Source organism: Odontesthes bonariensis, chromosome 6 (genome assembly GCF_027942865.1).
Source record: "Odontesthes bonariensis isolate fOdoBon6 chromosome 6, fOdoBon6.hap1, whole genome shotgun sequence".
Taxonomy (NCBI): domain Eukaryota; kingdom Metazoa; phylum Chordata; class Actinopteri; order Atheriniformes; family Atherinopsidae; genus Odontesthes; species Odontesthes bonariensis.
This window is the reverse complement of record NC_134511.1, coordinates 6,318,184-6,336,088: the sequence shown is the minus strand read 5'-3', so window position 1 is coordinate 6,336,088 and position 17,905 is coordinate 6,318,184. Positions and strand designations below refer to the sequence as shown.

The window sequence follows — 17,905 nt, the reverse complement described above, 5'->3', positions numbered from 1 at the left end:
TTGACTTGTTTGACTTGTGTCTGACTTGTGTTTGACTTGTTTGACTTGTGCCTGACTTGTGTTTGACTGGTGTTTGACTTGTGCCTTGTATTTGACTTGTTTGACTTGTGTCTGACTTGTCTCTGACTTGTTTGCCTTGTGTTTGACTTGTGTCTGACTTGTGTTTGACTTGTGTCAGACTTGTGTTTGACTTGTTTGACTTGTCTGACTTGTGTTTGACTTGTTTGACTTGGGTTTGACTTGTGTCTGACTTGTGTTTGACTTGTTTGACTTGTCTGACTTGTGTTTGACTTGTGCCTGACTTGTGTTTGACTGGTGTTTGACTTGTGCCTTGTATTTGACTTGTTTGACTTGTGTCTGACTTGTCTCTGACTTGTTTGACTTGTGTTTGACTTGTGTCTGACTTGTCTCTGACTTGTTTGCCTTGTGTTTGACTTGTTTGACTTGTGTTTGACTTGTGTCTGACTTGTGTTTGACTTGTGTCTGACTTGTGTTTGACTTGTTTGACTTGTCTGACTTGGGTTTGACTTGTGCCTGACTTGTGTTTGACTGGTGTTTGACTTGTGCCTTGTATTTGACTTGTTTGACTTGTGTCTGACTTGTCTCTGACTTGTTTGCCTTGTGTTTGACTTGTGTCTGACTTGTGTTTGACTTGTGTCAGACTTGTGTTTGACTTGTTTGACTTGTTTGACTTGGGTTTGACTTGTGTCTGACTTGTGTTTGACTTGTTTGACTTGTGTTTGACTTGTGCCTGACTTGTGTTTGACTGGTGTTTGACTTGTGCCTTGTATTTGACTTGTTTGACTTGTGTCTGACTTGTCTCTGACTTGTTTGACTTGTGTTTGACTTGTGTCTGACTTGTCTCTGACTTGTTTGCCTTTTGTTTGACTTGTGTCTGACTTGTGTTTGACTTGTGTCTGACTTGTGTTTGACTTGTGTCTGACTTGTGTTTGACTTGTTTGACTTGTGTCTGACTTGTGTTTGACTTGTTTGACTTGTCTGACTTGTGTTTGACTTGTTTGACTTGGGTTTGACTTGTGTCTGACTTGGGTTTGACTTGTTTGACTTGGGTTTGACTTGTGTCTGACTTGTGTTTGACTTGTTTGACTTGTGTCTGACTTGTGTTTGACTTGTTTGACTTGGGTTTGACTTGTTTGACTTGTCTGACTTGGGTTTGACTTGACTTGTGTTTGACTTGTGCCTTCAAGCAGGACAGGCTGTGTTTTCCAAAGCATGTACAAATAGAAATAAATCCACATATGAGGTCACTGGGTGTAAAAGGTTTGGTAGAAATCATGATTTAGATTAAAACAAGTACTTAATTTGGGGGAGAGCTTCTGATAGACTTTCTCGTTAATTTGATGGACGGATTAATAAAATGTTCTGTCAGGATTTATTATCCTTCATTTTGATCCACAGTTTTATTTCCACCATCGAGGCTTTGATGTTGGTTTGGCCCTCGGATTAATCCATATCCCATGTTTCCTTATTCATCCGTCCGTCTCCAGGCGGAAGTTGAATCTTCCGAGTTCTCAGTTGTTACTGAATGGAAATTTAAGACTTGTAGACGACAAGTTAATGAATGAATGAGCAAATAGGAGCCCTGGTAATAAATAACTGATGATGTGCACTGAACACCGACTGCACAGAGAGGTCAGCGACGGGGTTCCTACATGTGAATTATATCACGTTAGTCTTTCCCCTTCAGGGGGTGGCAACAATAAACATGTGGATGACGCTCTGGGACGTTAGCATTTTTAAAAAAAATTAAGCAATCAAACCTCTGCTTTAAACATTTGATGTTTTTGTCTGATTGTCGGGAACATTTTATCCATTCTGAGTATTTGGGTGTCGAACCAGAGCCTCAGTCAGTCTGGATCTCAGGAACAATCTAGGTTCAAAAATACTTAAAAATTGATATATCAGGGGTAAGTGAAGAATCAGGAGACAAAGATTAGGCAAAAAGGATCTTCCAAAGGCAAGGCAATTTTATTTGTAGAGCACAATTCGTACACAAGGCAATTCAAAGTGCTTTACAGCTACATGAAATCACAAGAAGGCAATAAAATCATTCCAAAAAACCCCATAAAAATAATTATTGATTAATGAATAATTTAAAAGTGAAGAGTGCAGATAAAACTCTTTCAGGTGTCATATGCACAGCTAAATAGAACTGTTTTCAGCCTGGATATAAACACTGTCAGAGTTGAGGCCTGTCTCACATCTTCTGGAAGGCTGTTCCAGATGTTAGGAGCATCAAACTGAAACACAAACTCACCTCGTTTAGTCCTGACTCTGGGCACCAGCAGGAGACCCCTCCCTGAGGTTCTCAGAGCCCGAGTTGGTTCATGTGGCTCTAACATGTCAGAGATGTACATTGGTGCTGGACCATGAAGAGACTTGAGCTGTCTCTCTAAGTTTGGTTTAGACACTATTCCTTTGATTCTGGCAATGTTTTTTAAATGGTAAAAAGCTGCTGATGTTACTGATTTAATGTGGCTGTTAAAGTTCAGGTCTGAGTCTAATATTACCCCGAGATTTCTAACTTGATAATTAGGTTTTAAAGAGAGAGTCTCAAGGTGACTGATAACACTTTCTCTTTGTTTCTGTGGGCCACAGACAATGATGTCAGTTTTGTCTGAGTTTAGCTGGAGAAAATTGTTTTGCATCCACACACTGATCTGTTCGATGCAGCGACACAACGTATCTACAGGCCCGTGTTCTCCTGCCGTCAGTGACACGTAGATCTGAGTGTCATCTGCATAGTTGTGGTAGGACACATTATAGCTGCGTATTAGCTGGCCTAGTGGAAGCATGTACAGATTGAACAATAGGGGTCCCAGGATTGACCCCTGGGGAACCCTACAGGTCACAGACACAGTTACCAATTTCAACAAAATATTTCCTGTCCTCCAAAACCACCACCTGTACCTTTACGGTCTCCACCACCTGTACCTTTACGGTCACCACCACCTGTACCTTTACGGTCACCACCACCTGTACCTTTATGGTCTCCACCACCTGTACCTTCATGGTCACCATCTGTACACCACCCGTATCTCTATATCTTATCCTCTGAAGGCCATCCCTGAGAGCGCACACTCACCATCTTTAACCCTCAGGAGGTACATTTGACACCTGTTTTAGGGTGACACCTTTGTCGCGTTTCCCCACTTTTGGTAATCACTGACCAACGCCACAGTTTACACATTCCATTAATCTGCTCCTCCTCTTTTTACCAAACCTCCATTTTGTTTCTCCCATCTCAGTAATCTGTCATTGGGGGTCAGTTGGGTCTCGTTTTCATACCAGAGACGTGTGACCCAGGTTGGAGTCGAGCTGCAGCAGAAATGTGGGGCAGAGAGGTGATTCATCCTGTGGCAGGAGAGGCAGCTCTGTCTTCTCTCAGTGTGAGAAGGCGGCTCGTTAGCATTCAAGCGTTGCCTTCCCGGGTCTCTCGCACAAAGCAACGGCCTCCATTATTGAGCAGTTGAGAAGCTTTGAAGTTGTGCTGTTTGTGGACTTTTCGCTCTAAAGCTTAGAAGGAGCCGGGACACGGCGGTAAAAAGGCAAAAAGCCCATCTTGTTATTGTGTCCTATTGATCTACATTTCACAGAGCCGCACTCTGAGTGGATGTTTAAAGACTTCTATGTGAGTGGAAGCACAGCTGCAGCCTGCTCTGCTTCGTTACTGAGAACAAGGTCAAGGTGACGGGGATCTAATCGACGCTCGGCTCGACTCACCTGTTCCCCCCCGGGATGCTCTGCAGCAGCACCGCGCGGCTACACCACACGCTCCCGCTCGCTTTTCATTAGCATTTGACCGCGTGGGCAGAAACCGCAGCTTCATCTAATGCATTTAATGGTGGGAAAATATTCAGAGTAATTTAATTAATGTGAGTTGGTGGTCAGGTTACATTAAAACAATTTCACAGCAGCAGGAGCGAAGTGCTCTGGGAAACAAAAAACGGCGCTTTGCTAATGGGCGGTTTGTTTTCTTCTTGAAATCCACCACATTAAACGTAACAAAGCATGAGATCCATCACAATCATGATGGAATAATATGATTTAGGAATGATGTGACCCATGCTTACAAATCCAGTTAAACACTGGAAAATGTGTGGAGTTACAGTACTGTGCAGAAGTCTTGAAGAAGAGCATCCTTTATTTCTTCATATATTGCCAGGAAAACGGGAAATATTTGAAGTGATTATTATTGAAATGTGCAGTATTTAAGGTACATTATTTATTCTCCAACACAGCCTGAACCCTCTCAGACGAGCTTTCTGTCCTTTCTTTAAAGAGTCTTCAGGAATAGTTCTCCAGGATTCTTGAAGGACATCCCAAAGCTCTTCTTTGGATGTCGGCTTTTTTGGGAAACGGTTGAAGAGCCGATTTAATCAGACATGAAATGTCCCGAAAGCATCAAAACAAATCAATATGCAGCGGTGCAAAAATACATCTCCACTTCTGTACACATAAAAGCTTTAAGTCGTTTAAATATCGAAGAACAAACCGTCGTCATGTGACTGATGTTCTACGTTTAGATCCGATGAAACAAGCTGCTGATCAATTAATCAGGCAGTTGCCAAAAGGTTTTCAGCTTTGGTTCCGTGTCATCTATAGTGAGAATTTGCTGCTTTTTACAAACTTTATTTACATTATTTTCCAGCAAAACTTTGCAAAGTCTCAACAGGAAACGGAAATAAACATTTATCAAATGTTTTAAGGACACACTGCACACCATGCTGAGATATGCCAAGTTTTCAGCTAACAGCTCTTTGGGAATCACCTTGTTGCTGCAGAAATCCTGTTTTCTGTCTGTCAGACTGTGTTATCTTTGCTGTTTTTCAGAGATGCAACTAAAGAAATGGGAACAAATGATGCGTCTCTGTGACACAGATACTATTTCAAACGGCTTATTTGCTAAGTTGACTGTTATGTGTGGACACAACACTGGTTCATCCCTTGAGTTAGGAGCCTTTTTTCTGCCTGAATGATTTATAGGTTAACAAAGAAAAAACACATTCCTCTGAAAGCTCTGACGAGGCAGAGCAACACATTAAATAAAAATAGCATGAAGTTACAGGATGTGTCACTTTTTGTTATTTTTTTTATTTCATTAAAAAAACATTAAATTCACTTTTTGGCCCCTGTTGGTTATTTCATGGCACACCAGATATATACACACACAGTCAGAAAACAGCAGTAATTAGCCTGAAGGTGCAGTTCCAACTCAATTCCAACAAAATTGAAGTTACTAAAACAGAACAACCTTCCTTTGCTTGAGATGCTGAAAAATTGTAACATTTTCTGCTTTATAATTGATTTGAGGATCCTCTGCAGGCTTATTCAGAGATGAAAAAATACTCTGCTTTGAATGATAATCAACGTACGGCTGGAAATTTCCAGTTGAGAAGTTTCAGCTCCTCTAATAAAACACCACGAAAGTTCGTGGAAATCCCTATCTGATGTCCACATTGCTCATTTACACTCATTTTCACGAATAATGAGGAAGGAGCTGTGATTATTTAGGCTGTGGACGTATATCTGAGATGTTGTTTTTGGACCGGGAAGTTGGCAACGTGTCCTTTGGGTCCTCTGGGTCGTGGAGGGCAGGAATCTCTGTGGATTGGGCTTTCTTCCTACAAACGTCAGCAGGTCACACAGAGATCAGGGCTGTGTTCGAAACCGCATACTACATACTGCATACTGCATACTGCATACTCATCGATCAGACAGTGTGCAGAGCGTTTACCCACAATGCATTTCGCTCCTGCCTGAGCCAAAATCAGCCGGCCTGAAGCTGATTTCCCTTAAGCTCTAAACTCTGTAAACTTTAGCAACATTTGAAACATTTTCAGGTGAGAAAGTAGTCGTTTAGATCCCCAACGTGTTGAAAACCTGACAAAATACCGGCTATTTACAATTTAGTTCCCACGAATTCGGCGCTACTAAAGCTAGCCGCAGTGAGCAACGCACTTCCGGTTATTTTCACGAAATAAAATACCCGTTGCCTTTTATCATAGGGAAAGCCATTATGATACAATTGGTGCTTTTGTTTTGAAAACAGGAAGTGAACCTACCCTCGTTGTAGCTAGCTTGAAACTGCCGTTTTGACAGGAAATGACGATCGGTGACGTCACGTTACGTTGCATCTTGGGTAGTTTGAGTATGAGTAGTAACCTCATGATGCATACCCAACATTTAGGAGAATCTAGTATGCATCCGGGAACTTCTCGCTTACTCAAACTCGCATACTAACTCAAAAAGTAAGTAGGAGAAGTATGCGGTTTCGAACACAGCCTATGTCCTTCTCGAGCTGATGCATCTCTGCCACTAAAGCAGAGCAAATCGCTTCCGGGTTGGGATCCCTGGTGGAAACCTGATGACAAACAAGTGCCCTCGGGGTCAGAATCAGTGATGGCCGACAGCGGGGTGTCAGCACAGAGCTGCAGTTCTGTTGTTTCTCCTCTTTCGTGTTAACTTTGGTCGTGCAGGTGTGCAGAAACGCCGACACATTTGTGATGAGCATTTGGGGAAAGATGAAGCACAATGGCTGTAAACCTGACATCTGGGATTATGATCATAACGCAGCTCCACGTTTTGAAGCATTTAGCTGATGTTTATTCAGAGCGGCTTAGAGTAAGCTTTAAATCCCGGATCACCCACATCACCGGCAACGAATTGTACAAATGCGAAGATTAAAAGCGACGTCACCAAGGCAACAAAAGCACGAAACCTGTGTCATCTGAATGTTTGTGGGAAACAGGTGAAGGTGATGTTTGTTCCTCAGTCGCTTGTTTTCTTTCCTCCACAGAGAGAGTGACGAGGCCGACGGCTGGCAGGGACTTTGACTGCATGAAGAGGCCGAGCGACGGGACTCTGGCCCTCACCTAGACCCTCCCACAACCCCCCCACACTGCCTGGACATGGTGAGCCTCCTGTGCACGTCTGCTTGATGCAACTTCTGAAACAGACATTTGAAGACATTATGCGCTCATTTTTAAACAAACATCAGTCGGGCTCAGGCCTCTCACACGACCTCCACCTTTCATTATTGTTTGTTTAGCCACTAAATGAGAGTCCTTACTGTTGGAGCCACATGATAAATCGTACGGCCCGTCATGTTGTCTCATCTATACTGTAAAAGAGCTAAATTATCTTACTGCACTGTAGTCATGATATTAGGATTGTGATTTATCTAAATACCAAATCTGACTATATTGTCTTCATTTTATTGAATTTTTAAAGAAAATAAGTATTACAGCTCATTCTGCCGCTTTTTTTCTGCATTTGAAACTATTTTCTGAGATTATAGGTAAATTTCTTTGACATTCTTTGGTCAAACTTCCACAGAAAACGGTACAACGGCTCCCTTTTCAACCATGAATTTACACCTCTTTTCTAAATGCTGTGTTTGGTTTCCTCCAAACGTGCTGCAGCGCATTATGAGCAAACATCTCCACTTTGGTCTGCTCTGTCCAAAGGACATTGTTCCAGAAGTCTTGTGGTTTGTTCAGATGCAGCTTTGCAAACCTAAGCTGTGCTGCCATGTTCTTTTTAGAGAGAAGAGGCTTTCTCCTGCAGCCCATCCACACAAGCCACACCTGTTCAGTCTGTTTCTAACTGTGCTGTCATGAACTTTAACCTTTAACATGCTGACTGAGGCCTGCAGAGTCTGAGATGTAGCTCTTGGGTTTCTGACCTTGGGGTGACCTTTAACCTTTAACATGCTAACTGAGGCCTGTGGAGTCTGAGATGTAGCTCTTGGGTTTTTGACCTTGGGGTGACCTTGCTGGGACGTCCACTCCTGGGAAGATTGACAGCTGTCCTGAATGTTTTCCACTTGTGAATAATCTTTCTCTCTGTAGAATGATGGACTTCAGATAGTTTGGAAATGGCCTTATAACCCTTCCCAGGTTGATGGGCAGCAACAGCTGCTTCTCTGAGATCATAGCTGATGTTTTTCCTCCTTGGCATTTTGCTCACACACACCTGAATGCTCCAAAACTTCTGCTTTTATAGAGCTGCTCACACTGACTGATGATCAATTGATTGAGTGCATTGATCAGCAGCACCCTCTCAGTTCCTATGGAAGCAGACACAGTTTTAAGACCTCGTAAGATCAAATTCTTTCTTACGTTTTTTACATATCAAACCTTGGACTTGAAAGAGGGTGAACTTTCTTTTTCATTCGACTGTGGAGCAAACATGTAAACTGTCAGTGCAGATGCTGAGTGTTGCTGAGAGCCCAGAACCTGGGGACATAAATATCTTTCAAGGCAGCAGAGACATCTTCCAGAGATGCATTTTATTGAGGCTTACTCTTGAGGCCTTTGATGGGCAGCAACAGCTGCTTCTCTAAGATCATTGCTGATGTCTTTCCTCCTTGGCATTTTGCCAACACACACCTGAATGCTCCAAAACTTCTGCTTTTATCGAGGTTCTCACACTTTTTATTACTCAAATGCATTTGATTTTTAAGAGCTGGTAAGTGAGTCTCTTTTGGCTTCAAGGCTGCTTCACACCTTTAAGAAGCTGTAAACCAGACTGTGTGTCACATTTCATCCTGCTGAGGGATTCGTGCAGACAAAACAAAATGTCACAGGAATTATTCCTGATATGTGTGTCAGATTAAAGCAAATGGCGCCCGTGGCCAAACTGTGCGATGTGATTAATTAAAGTGGCGAACGTCATTATCTCCTAATTGCAGCGAGCTCCCTGCTGGGCTCGCAGGTAACAAACAAAGAAGTGAGTCGGGCTGGCATGCAGAATCCTGTCAAAGTCTTAATCTCTCATTTATATCTCGTTAATGTTCCGTGTGCACGTTTGTGGGTTACGGCTGTCCACACTGCCCACACTCGCCGTTACACGGCTTCCGAATGCGCCCGGCAGTTCAGTGAGAGATTAGCTCGCTCGTGATGAATGACCCTCACAACTCCAGCGCAGGCCCCCGAGATCTGTGGGCATGAATTATTAAAGCGCCGTCATAAATAACTCAGCGTAATGAGGAGCGCCTACAGGCTGCGGCGGGGAGAGAGCGGGGAGCGGGGGGGAGGAAAGAGGTTGGGAGTTGAAAAGGAAGGGATGATGGAGATGGGCGGCAGCTTGACCTTGGACTGAAAGCTCGCCGTGGCGCCCAGCAGGCAGACGGACGCCGGCCCGGTTTGCTCTCCCACACAGAGGAAGCCTCTTAACGGTGACGGTATCTGGGTCGCTTCAGGTGGCGTTGCCATGACGCAGATGGTGACGCAACACGCGGCTCGTGTTACGGCGAGTGAAAAACGACACCCAGGCGCTGAAACGAAACCGATTCAGTTCAAAGAAATCCGTTTGCTTTGGATTCCGTCTGCGTCCTCCAGGCCGGGTTTTCTGCGTTAATTAGCCCGACGCGAGCGGCGCTTTGATGATGCCGTTTGATGATGGACGATAATGATGACAAAACCCTCTTTGAACCATAAAGCCAGCTTTTCTGATTGCCTGCTTTAAATGACCTTTAAATCTCGGCACCCATCGCGGCTCTGTGGCACACGTGTTAATAGAAAGCAGCTGAACGTGAAATCCTCTGAAAACCGGATAATCAACCATGTCCAGAAGAATGTCACTCGAGCTACAGGACGCGTTCTGTGCACGCCAAACTGAAGCCTTCATAATACGAGCATAAATCACCATAATGGGCCGTGTTACTATTACTGATATGTGTCGTTTTTAACTTGTTCGTGAGCTGATTGAGTCTCCGTGAAGACCAGCAGAGCTTAAAGAGGCTGCCTGCATCCTGTCGGTGATTTAAAAGCTTCCCGGGGCTCTTATGATCACATTATCAGCTGGGTATATTGATACCTTCACATAAAGTCCATCACTTCAACTCTAAAGGCCCAAATCACAGGCTGTTTCCTCCCTAACATGCTGTGATTTTACTCTGAAGCTATTTTTCATCTTGTGATGATTCAGAGTTTTATAACTTGGAAGCTGCGTCCCACAGTTTCAGTAAAGCAGTTAAGTCTTTATAATAGGGCTGGGCGAGTTAACTCGTTATTATTGCGTTAACTCGTTTATTATTTAACGCCGATAAATATTTTGTCGTGCATTAACACATGTTTTATTTATTTATTTAAATTTTAACAATTAAAAAAACATTTGGGGGGGCTTTTGTGCCTTTAAAGTGATAGTTCGGAGTAGATTCACCCTAGGGTCATTTGAACCGTGACATCCAGCCAAGTAGCCCACCCGCAGTTTTTTCGATCTTGGCTGAACATCAGCCGAGTTACTGAGTTATCCCGAATAGCTTCGTACAAGCGCTAATGTAACCTGGCAGTATCTCCAAACTTACCACACTAAAATCACATGCCATGACACCAAACTTCTACAGTAGTACAAATGTGGTCTGTACTCACAAAACGATGCATTTGGAAGTTTGTACAAAGTCCAGGAGTTTATTATTATCAACACAAGCCTAACAGCTTCTCTGCAGCTAAAGCTGCGTTGACGTCACTTCCTTGATCTGGGAGCTTCAAAGTAAGATGAGGGTTGATCTACTACTGTAGACAACAAAGCAAGGCTGCTCAATTTCTCCATTGATAAAATAAATTCACAACTCTACAACATAAAAATTCATAAAACATCATGTAGAATATAGCATATACTTTGTTGAATGCTATACACTACTTTTGAATTCATTTTTGGATTTTGCGTACAAATGCGATTAATCGTGATCAATCAGGGAAATCATGTGATTAATTAGATTAAACATTTCAATCGTTGCCCAGCCATAATTTGAAAATAAGAATGTTTTCTTTGATTCTTCTTTAGTCGAACAAGAATCGAATAGTCTTTATTATCATGGGAAGATGTTGCTGTTCAGTGAGTAAAAAAAAAAAAGTGAGTAAAACACCAAAGAATTGACTTGTTTTTCTTTCTCCGCCCTCAGAGGTCGTTCCGGTCGTTCGCAAACGACGACCGTCACGTCATGGCCAAACACGCCAGCATCTATCCGGCCCCAGAGGAGCTGGAGGCAATTCAGACGCTGGTGTCCACCGTGGAGGGAGCCCTCAAGAAGGTCTCTGATTGGATGGACGGCCTCAAAAACTCCTATGGGAAGGTTTCCACCAATACCAAGACTGAGGGCGACACGGCGGAGGAAGATGCTGCTGAGACGAAGTGAGTGCTCCGACATCTGGTGGGGTTTTAAATTTAAATGACTGGACATCGATGCTTTGATAAAAATGGAATAATTTATTACAGTTCAGCTTTACTGCTGGTTCCATCTGATTTTGTACCTTCAGCCGGTTCCTGTTCTGCTGTGTTTCTTCCTGGAAGGGGAGGTGTGTGACGATTGAATGATTAAACACACACAACAGACATAGAGCCTCAACACTTGACTGATCGCCTGAACATGCACACAGATGTTCATCAGACAGATAAACAGTGTGGAGCAAATAAAACTCCACCAGGACAGAAGAAGAAAATCACATTTTTCTTGTGTTTCTTTGTGTTTCTGTTGTGTATCGTCTGCATAACTGTGATAATTGATGTTAAAGTTCTGCAATATCTGACCCAAAGGGAGCATATACAAGTTAAACAGAAGAGGTCCAAGAATTGACCCCTGGGGGACTCCACAAGTCATGGCCACTCGCTCAGATTCATAGCTGCCAATTGTAACAGAAAGTCCAGCCCAGTTTTCCAGCCTGTGCAACAGGATTCTGTGATCTACAGAACAAACTGAACAGAAAAACTAGTCTGAAGGATCTTCCATCAAAGTAAATAATGTTAAAGTTTTTTTTTTCAGTCCAAATTACTAAAGATTTCTGTCAAAGGAGACATTTTGAGTAGATGTTGCATTTCCAAAGAGCTTTGATGATGCACATTTTGTCTTCTGATGGCTTTGTTTAGGCCATTTGGGCTCTTTTAGTGTCCCTGAGAGTTGTTCTTGCTTCCAGTACAGTGGAGGGAAACTGAATGTTCTCAGAGCCTAAACAATTATGAACAAAAAACTACAAAACTAAAAAAGGAGGGGAGATGACAGGTAAAGGACCAGGGGAGATGACAGGTAAAGGACCGGGGGAGATGGCAGGTAAAGGATCGGGGGAGATGGCAGGTAAAGGACCAGAGGAGATGGCAGGTAAAGGACCAGGGGAGATGGCAGGTAAAGGACCAGAGGAGATGACAGGTAAAGGACCAGGGGAGATGGCAGGTAAAGGACCAGGGGAGATGACAGGTAAAGGACCAGGGGAGATGACAGGTAAAGGACCAGTGGAGATGGCAGGTAAAGGACCAGAGGAGATGGCAGGTAAAGGACCAGGGGAGATGGCAGGTAAAGGACCAGAGGAGATGGCAGGTAAAGGACCAGGGAGATGGCAGGTAAAGGACCAGGGGAGATGGCAGGTAAAGGACCAGGGGAGATGGCAGGTAAAGGACCAAAGGAGATGGCAGGTAAAGGACCAGAGGAGATGGCAGGTAAAGGACCAGAGATGGCAGGTAAAGGACCAGGGAGATGGCAGGTAAAGGACCAGGGGAGATGACAGGTAAAGGACCAGGGGAGATGACAGGTAAAGGACCAGAGGAGATGGCAGGTAAAGGACCAGAGATGGCAGGTAAAGGACCAGGGGAGATGACAGGTAAAGGACCAGGGGAGATGGCAGGTAAAGGACCAGGGAGATGGCAGGTAAAGGACCAGGGGAGATGGCAGGTAAAGGACCAGGGGAGATGGCAGGTAAAGGACCAGAGGAGATGGCAGGTAAAGGACCAGAGGAGATGGCAGGTAAAGGACCAGAGATGGCAGGTAAAGGACCAGGGAGATGGCAGGTAAAGGACCAGGGGAGATGACAGGTAAAGGACCAGGGGAGATGACAGGTAAAGGACCAGAGGAGATGGCAGGTAAAGGACCAGAGATGGCAGGTAAAGGACCAGAGGAGATGGCAGGTAAAGGACCAGGGGAGATGAAAGGTAAAGGACCAGGGCAGATGGCAGGTAAAGGACCAGAGGAGATGGCAGGTAAAGGACCAGGGGAGATGGCAGGTAAAGGACCAGGGGAGATGGCAGGTAAAGGACCAGGGAGATGGCAGGTAAAGGACCAGAGGGGATGGCAGCCATTACCTCTGCTGTAGATGCACAGCTGAATTTTTCTCATTCTGAGCTCATTTTCAGGAGGATTTTTCCATTTTCAGGGCCTGTTCATGTGGTTTCTGCTCAGATGTGTTTAAAACAGGAACAGGACAGCAGAAAGGATTTTTATTTTTTAACTGGTAAATGTTTATAATCAATAGTTGCACGTGTAGAAATGCATTCAGCTGTTCAAACCCTCTGACAGCAGAGTGTGTTATCAGCTGTAAGCCCTCTGCAGGGCTCTGAGATTATCTGACGCTGGCTGTCCTCCATCTGCCCTCAGATCTGACGGAACATCGACGCTGTGCGGGGTGACGCGTGTCGGCCTGGTGGCCAAAGGCCTGCTGATCAAAGGCGACATGGACCTGGAGCTGGTGCTGATGTGCAGAGAGAAGCCCACCAAACTGCTGCTGTACACCATCAGCGCCAACCTGCCCCTGCAGATCCAGGTACCGTCAGACGCCTCTGTACTCTGTGGTTTCAGCCGCCTGCATCCAAACAGAGACACGAGGGCTGCGGAGGCCGCTGTGGGTCTTTAAAGCGGCGCTTCAGTGGGAAACTGCTGCAGCCCGAGGATCTTTGTGTGGGGTAAAAGTGTGTCTGGTGACTTTGGAGAAGAGACGATGATGTTAAAACTCAGGAATACAGGAACTCACTGACTTATGCGTTTATTTACTCATTTCCAGATGTTGTGTTTGCGTAATGAGTGTCCTAATTTCATACCACCTTATGAATCAAATCAAATCAGATTTATTTGTAGCACATTTCATGTACAAAACAATTCAAAGTGCTTCACATGAAATAAAATCATTGCAGCAGGGAGTGTAAGAAGCATTAAAAATACATAAAAGAATATAAAGAGAGACAAATAAAATAATTTAAATGAATTTAAAAACAGATAAGTTCAAAGATATCGTGCAGATTTCATGCATAGACACATGAGAAAATAAATGTTTTAACCTGGATTTAAAAATGTCTCCATTTGGTGAAAGTTTAATCTCCACTGGCAGTTTGTTCCACTTGTTTGCAGCATAACAGCTAAATGCTGCTTCTCCATGTTTAGTCTGGACTCTGGACTGGACCAGCTGACCTGAGTCCTTGGACCTCAGAGCTCTGCTGGGTTTATATTCTCTGAACAGATCACAGATTGTAAACCATCAGCAGGCTTTTAAAATCTATTCTGTGACTGACTGGAAGCCAGAGTAAAGATTTTAAAGCTGCTGTGATGTGTTCAGATCTCTTAGTCCGGGTTAAAACTCCAGCAGCAGCGTTCTGGATGAGCTGCAGATGTTTAATGCTCTTTTTGGGAAGTCCAGTTAAAAGAGCATTACAGTGATGGAGTCTGCTGGAGATGAATGCATGGATGAGTTTCTCCTGGTCTGTTTGGGAGAGGAAACCTTTAATTCTGCTGATGTTTCTGAGATGGTAAAAAGCTGCCTTGGTGACAGCTTTGATGTGGCTGCTGAAAGTCAGATCTGAGTCTATCAACACTCCGAGGTTACCAACTCGGTCAGTGATTGTAAGGGCCCGAGTCTCAAGATATTTACCAACGCTGACCCTCTTCTCTTTGCTACCAAATATTGAAGTGTTCATAATTACCAGGGCGCTTCTTTACATCTGTGAAATGGTCCAAAAAGAGATTTAACTGACACAGAAAAGCCAGAAGTGTAAATGCCTTTCAGATAAATGCATCACTCCTCAATCGCTGAACATTGGTGATAGTGTCATGAACACCGAAGTTGGACCTTCCTGGTTGAATTTAGACTGAAAATCAATCCCATAATCTTCATGCAACGCAGCGTTGTATGCACACGAGTAAAAACCTCCCTTCTCACGTAAAACTTGTGAGTTCCTCTCAAATTTTACAACGTAAGGAGATGATTCCAGGGCTGCAGGATATTAGGAACATGTGCAAACATCAGTGTGTTAACGAGGAATGCCTTCCTCTTCTGCACATCCTGGTTAGTTGTAGAGCAAGCACAAAAGTGGAATGCGGCCTCATTAATGCACCCGTGCTGGTCCCAATGTTGGAACTTGATCAGAATTTGGAGGCTTTAGTTCAGGAAACTGAATCATTGAATCATTTTGAAAGAGAAAAATATTATTTGTGATGCACAAACACTCCGATTTACTCTTAACTCAAAATGATGATGATGATGCTGCAGTAAATTTAGATTCGCACCAGGCAACAAACAGGATTTAAATGAGAAATATTAACTAGAAGTTTGAAGGAAACTTTTCTGAATGGAGAAAAAAAGACTTAGAGAATAGAACTTTGAGAATAAATTGAAACAGCATCAGGATTGCTCCAAAGCATCCACACAGTCAAATCTGCTTTTAAGGTGGAGCTGCTGCCATTACAACCTCCGTTAGACCAGCTGTTGATCAGGAATTAAAATAATTGATTAAATGAAAACAGTTAAAAAGATGGTGGTAAGATCTCTGCCACCTTTCGTGTGGGTGACTCGGGTTCATGAAAGGTATTACCACCAGTCGGGGTCCTTTTTGGTCCGCTTTGGGTAAAAGCTTCTTCCAAAAGCATCAACATAAACATGTCGGTGATGTTTGAGAGAAAAGTTGCAGATATGTAGGCTGTGTTCGAAACCGCATACTTCTCCTACTACTCATACTAACTTTTTGAGTTTGAGTAAGCGAGAAGTTCCCGGATGCATACTAGATTCTCCGAAATGTTGGGTATGCATCATGAGGTTACTACTCATACTCAAACTACCCAAGATGCAACGTAACTTGACGTCGCCGATCGTCATTTCCTGTCAAAACGGCAGTTTCAAGCTAGCTACAACGAGGGTAGGTTCACTTCCTGTTTTCAAAACAAAAGCCCCAATTGTATCGTAATGGCTTTCCCTATGATAAAAGGCAACGGGTATTTTATTTTGTGAAAATAACCGGAAGTGCGTTGCTCACTGCGGCTAGCTTTAGTAGCGCCGAATTCGTGGGAACTAAATTGTAAATAGCCGGTATTTAGTCAGGTTTTCAACACGTTGGGGATCTAAACGACTACTTTCTCGCCTGAAAATGTTTCAAATGTTGCTAAAGTTTACAGAGTTTAGAGCTTAAGCGAAATCAGCTTCAGGCCGGCTGATTTCGGCTCGGGCAGGAGCCAAATGCATTGTGGGTAAACGCTCTGCATACTGTCTGATCGATCAGTATGCAGTATGCAGTATGTAGTATGCGGTTTGGAACACAGCCGTAGTTTTCCAACTCTCTGAAACCATCAGCTGCTGGGACAGAAGACATTCTTCTGTGAGGGCGAAGATGTTATTTTCTTTTCTCTAAGACCAAATGAAAGGGTTATTTTCAACCAGTGGAAGATACAGATTTATTTATCTCTGCCTTTGTTTCCTGGAGATGAAAGCCCAAACCTTCTCACCCCTGACTCCCTTCTTTCTTTACCCCAACTGGGTTCGATGCATCCCAAACTGCCGTCTGAGCCGTTCCATCTGGACTCGGGAGATGAACAAATAATTTCATTAGTGGATCACAATCCCACGCGCCTGCGGTGTTTCCCCACCGTCCTTCCCAACAAACGCTCCCGTTCACGGGGCCTAAATGGGCTTCCTGTGCCCTCCTCTCAGTTAATTACTTGCCACAGCTGCAGTGCGTGCTTCATCATCAAGGAGGAAACCATCTAAAGCTCTCATTTCCTGGGCCAAGCTGAAGAGATTGACTGGCGGAGGGTTGATGGATGGGGTTATTTCTTACAGGGAAAGCACTTGAAAACGCGCCGCACAAGGTAACGCACGTCTGGAGGGGAAACAAATAGTTCGGCATGCTGGGAATCGTCTGGCAGGAGCAACGGGGGTGTAAAGTGTGGATGAAATGAAGAGGAGAGCTGTCAGAAATGTTGGTTTTCCTTGAGCTTTGTTTTGCTGTTTCTTCTGCCTGCATGTGTTTAAAAGACATGACATCTTACTGATAGTGGCACAAGGAAACAGGCCGATAGAAAAGGCAGATTAGCAGATAAATTAATAAGATTGTAAATCTCAATGAGTCAGATCACACACAGCAGATGTTCATCCTGCTGGTGGAAAATAGAAAGAAGATGTTTTCTCAGTGTTCTCGCTCAGTGTGGGTCTGACTGCAGTCCCAGAGGTTAGCTTTAGATGCTTTCTACGCTAAACTACACATGAACTCTGCAGTTTAGATGCTTTCAACACTAAAACTACACATGAACTCTGCAGTTTAGATGCTTTCAACACTAAAACCACACATGAACTCTGCAGTTTAGATGCTTTCAACACTAAAACTACACATGAACTCTGCAGTTTAGATGCTTTCAACACTAAAACTACACATGAACTCTGCAGTTTAGATGCTTTCTACGCTAAACTACACATGAACTCTGCAGTTTAGATGCTTTCAACACTAAAACTACACATGAACTCTGCAGTTTAGATGCTTTCTACGCTAAACTACACATGAACTCTGCAGTTTAGATGCTTTCAACACTAAAACTACACATGAACTCTGCAGTTTAGATGCTTTCAACACTAAAACTACACATGAACTCTGCAGTTTAGATGCTTTCAACACTAAAACTACACATGAACTCTGCAGTTTAAATGCTTTCAACACTAAAACTACACATGAACTCTGCAGTTTAAATGCTTTCAACACTAAAACTACACATGAACTCTGCAGTTTAAATGCTTTCAACACTAAAACTACACATGAACTCTGCAGTTTAGATGCTTTCAACACTAAAACTACACATGAACTCTGCAGTTTAGATGCTTTCAACACTAAAACTACACATGAACTCTGCAGTTTAGATGCTTTC

The 17,905-nt window shown here is 43.5% G+C and overlaps 1 protein-coding gene across 5 annotated transcripts in view; it reads left to right on the top strand.

The window, feature by feature from the left end:
* Positions 1–17,905, top strand: part of LOC142381881 (spermatid perinuclear RNA-binding protein-like) — a 110,605-nt gene that overhangs the window by 40,357 nt on the left and 52,343 nt on the right. For all 5 annotated transcript variants that reach the window (XM_075467177.1, XM_075467174.1, XM_075467175.1 and 2 more), the window contains exons 2-4: positions 6,821–6,935; positions 10,931–11,160; positions 13,388–13,553. In XM_075467177.1, the coding sequence (XP_075323292.1) occupies positions 6,933–6,935; positions 10,931–11,160; positions 13,388–13,553 (399 nt within the window). In that variant the 5' untranslated portion in view covers positions 6,821–6,932. The remainder of the gene's footprint in view (positions 1–6,820; positions 6,936–10,930; positions 11,161–13,387; positions 13,554–17,905) is intronic.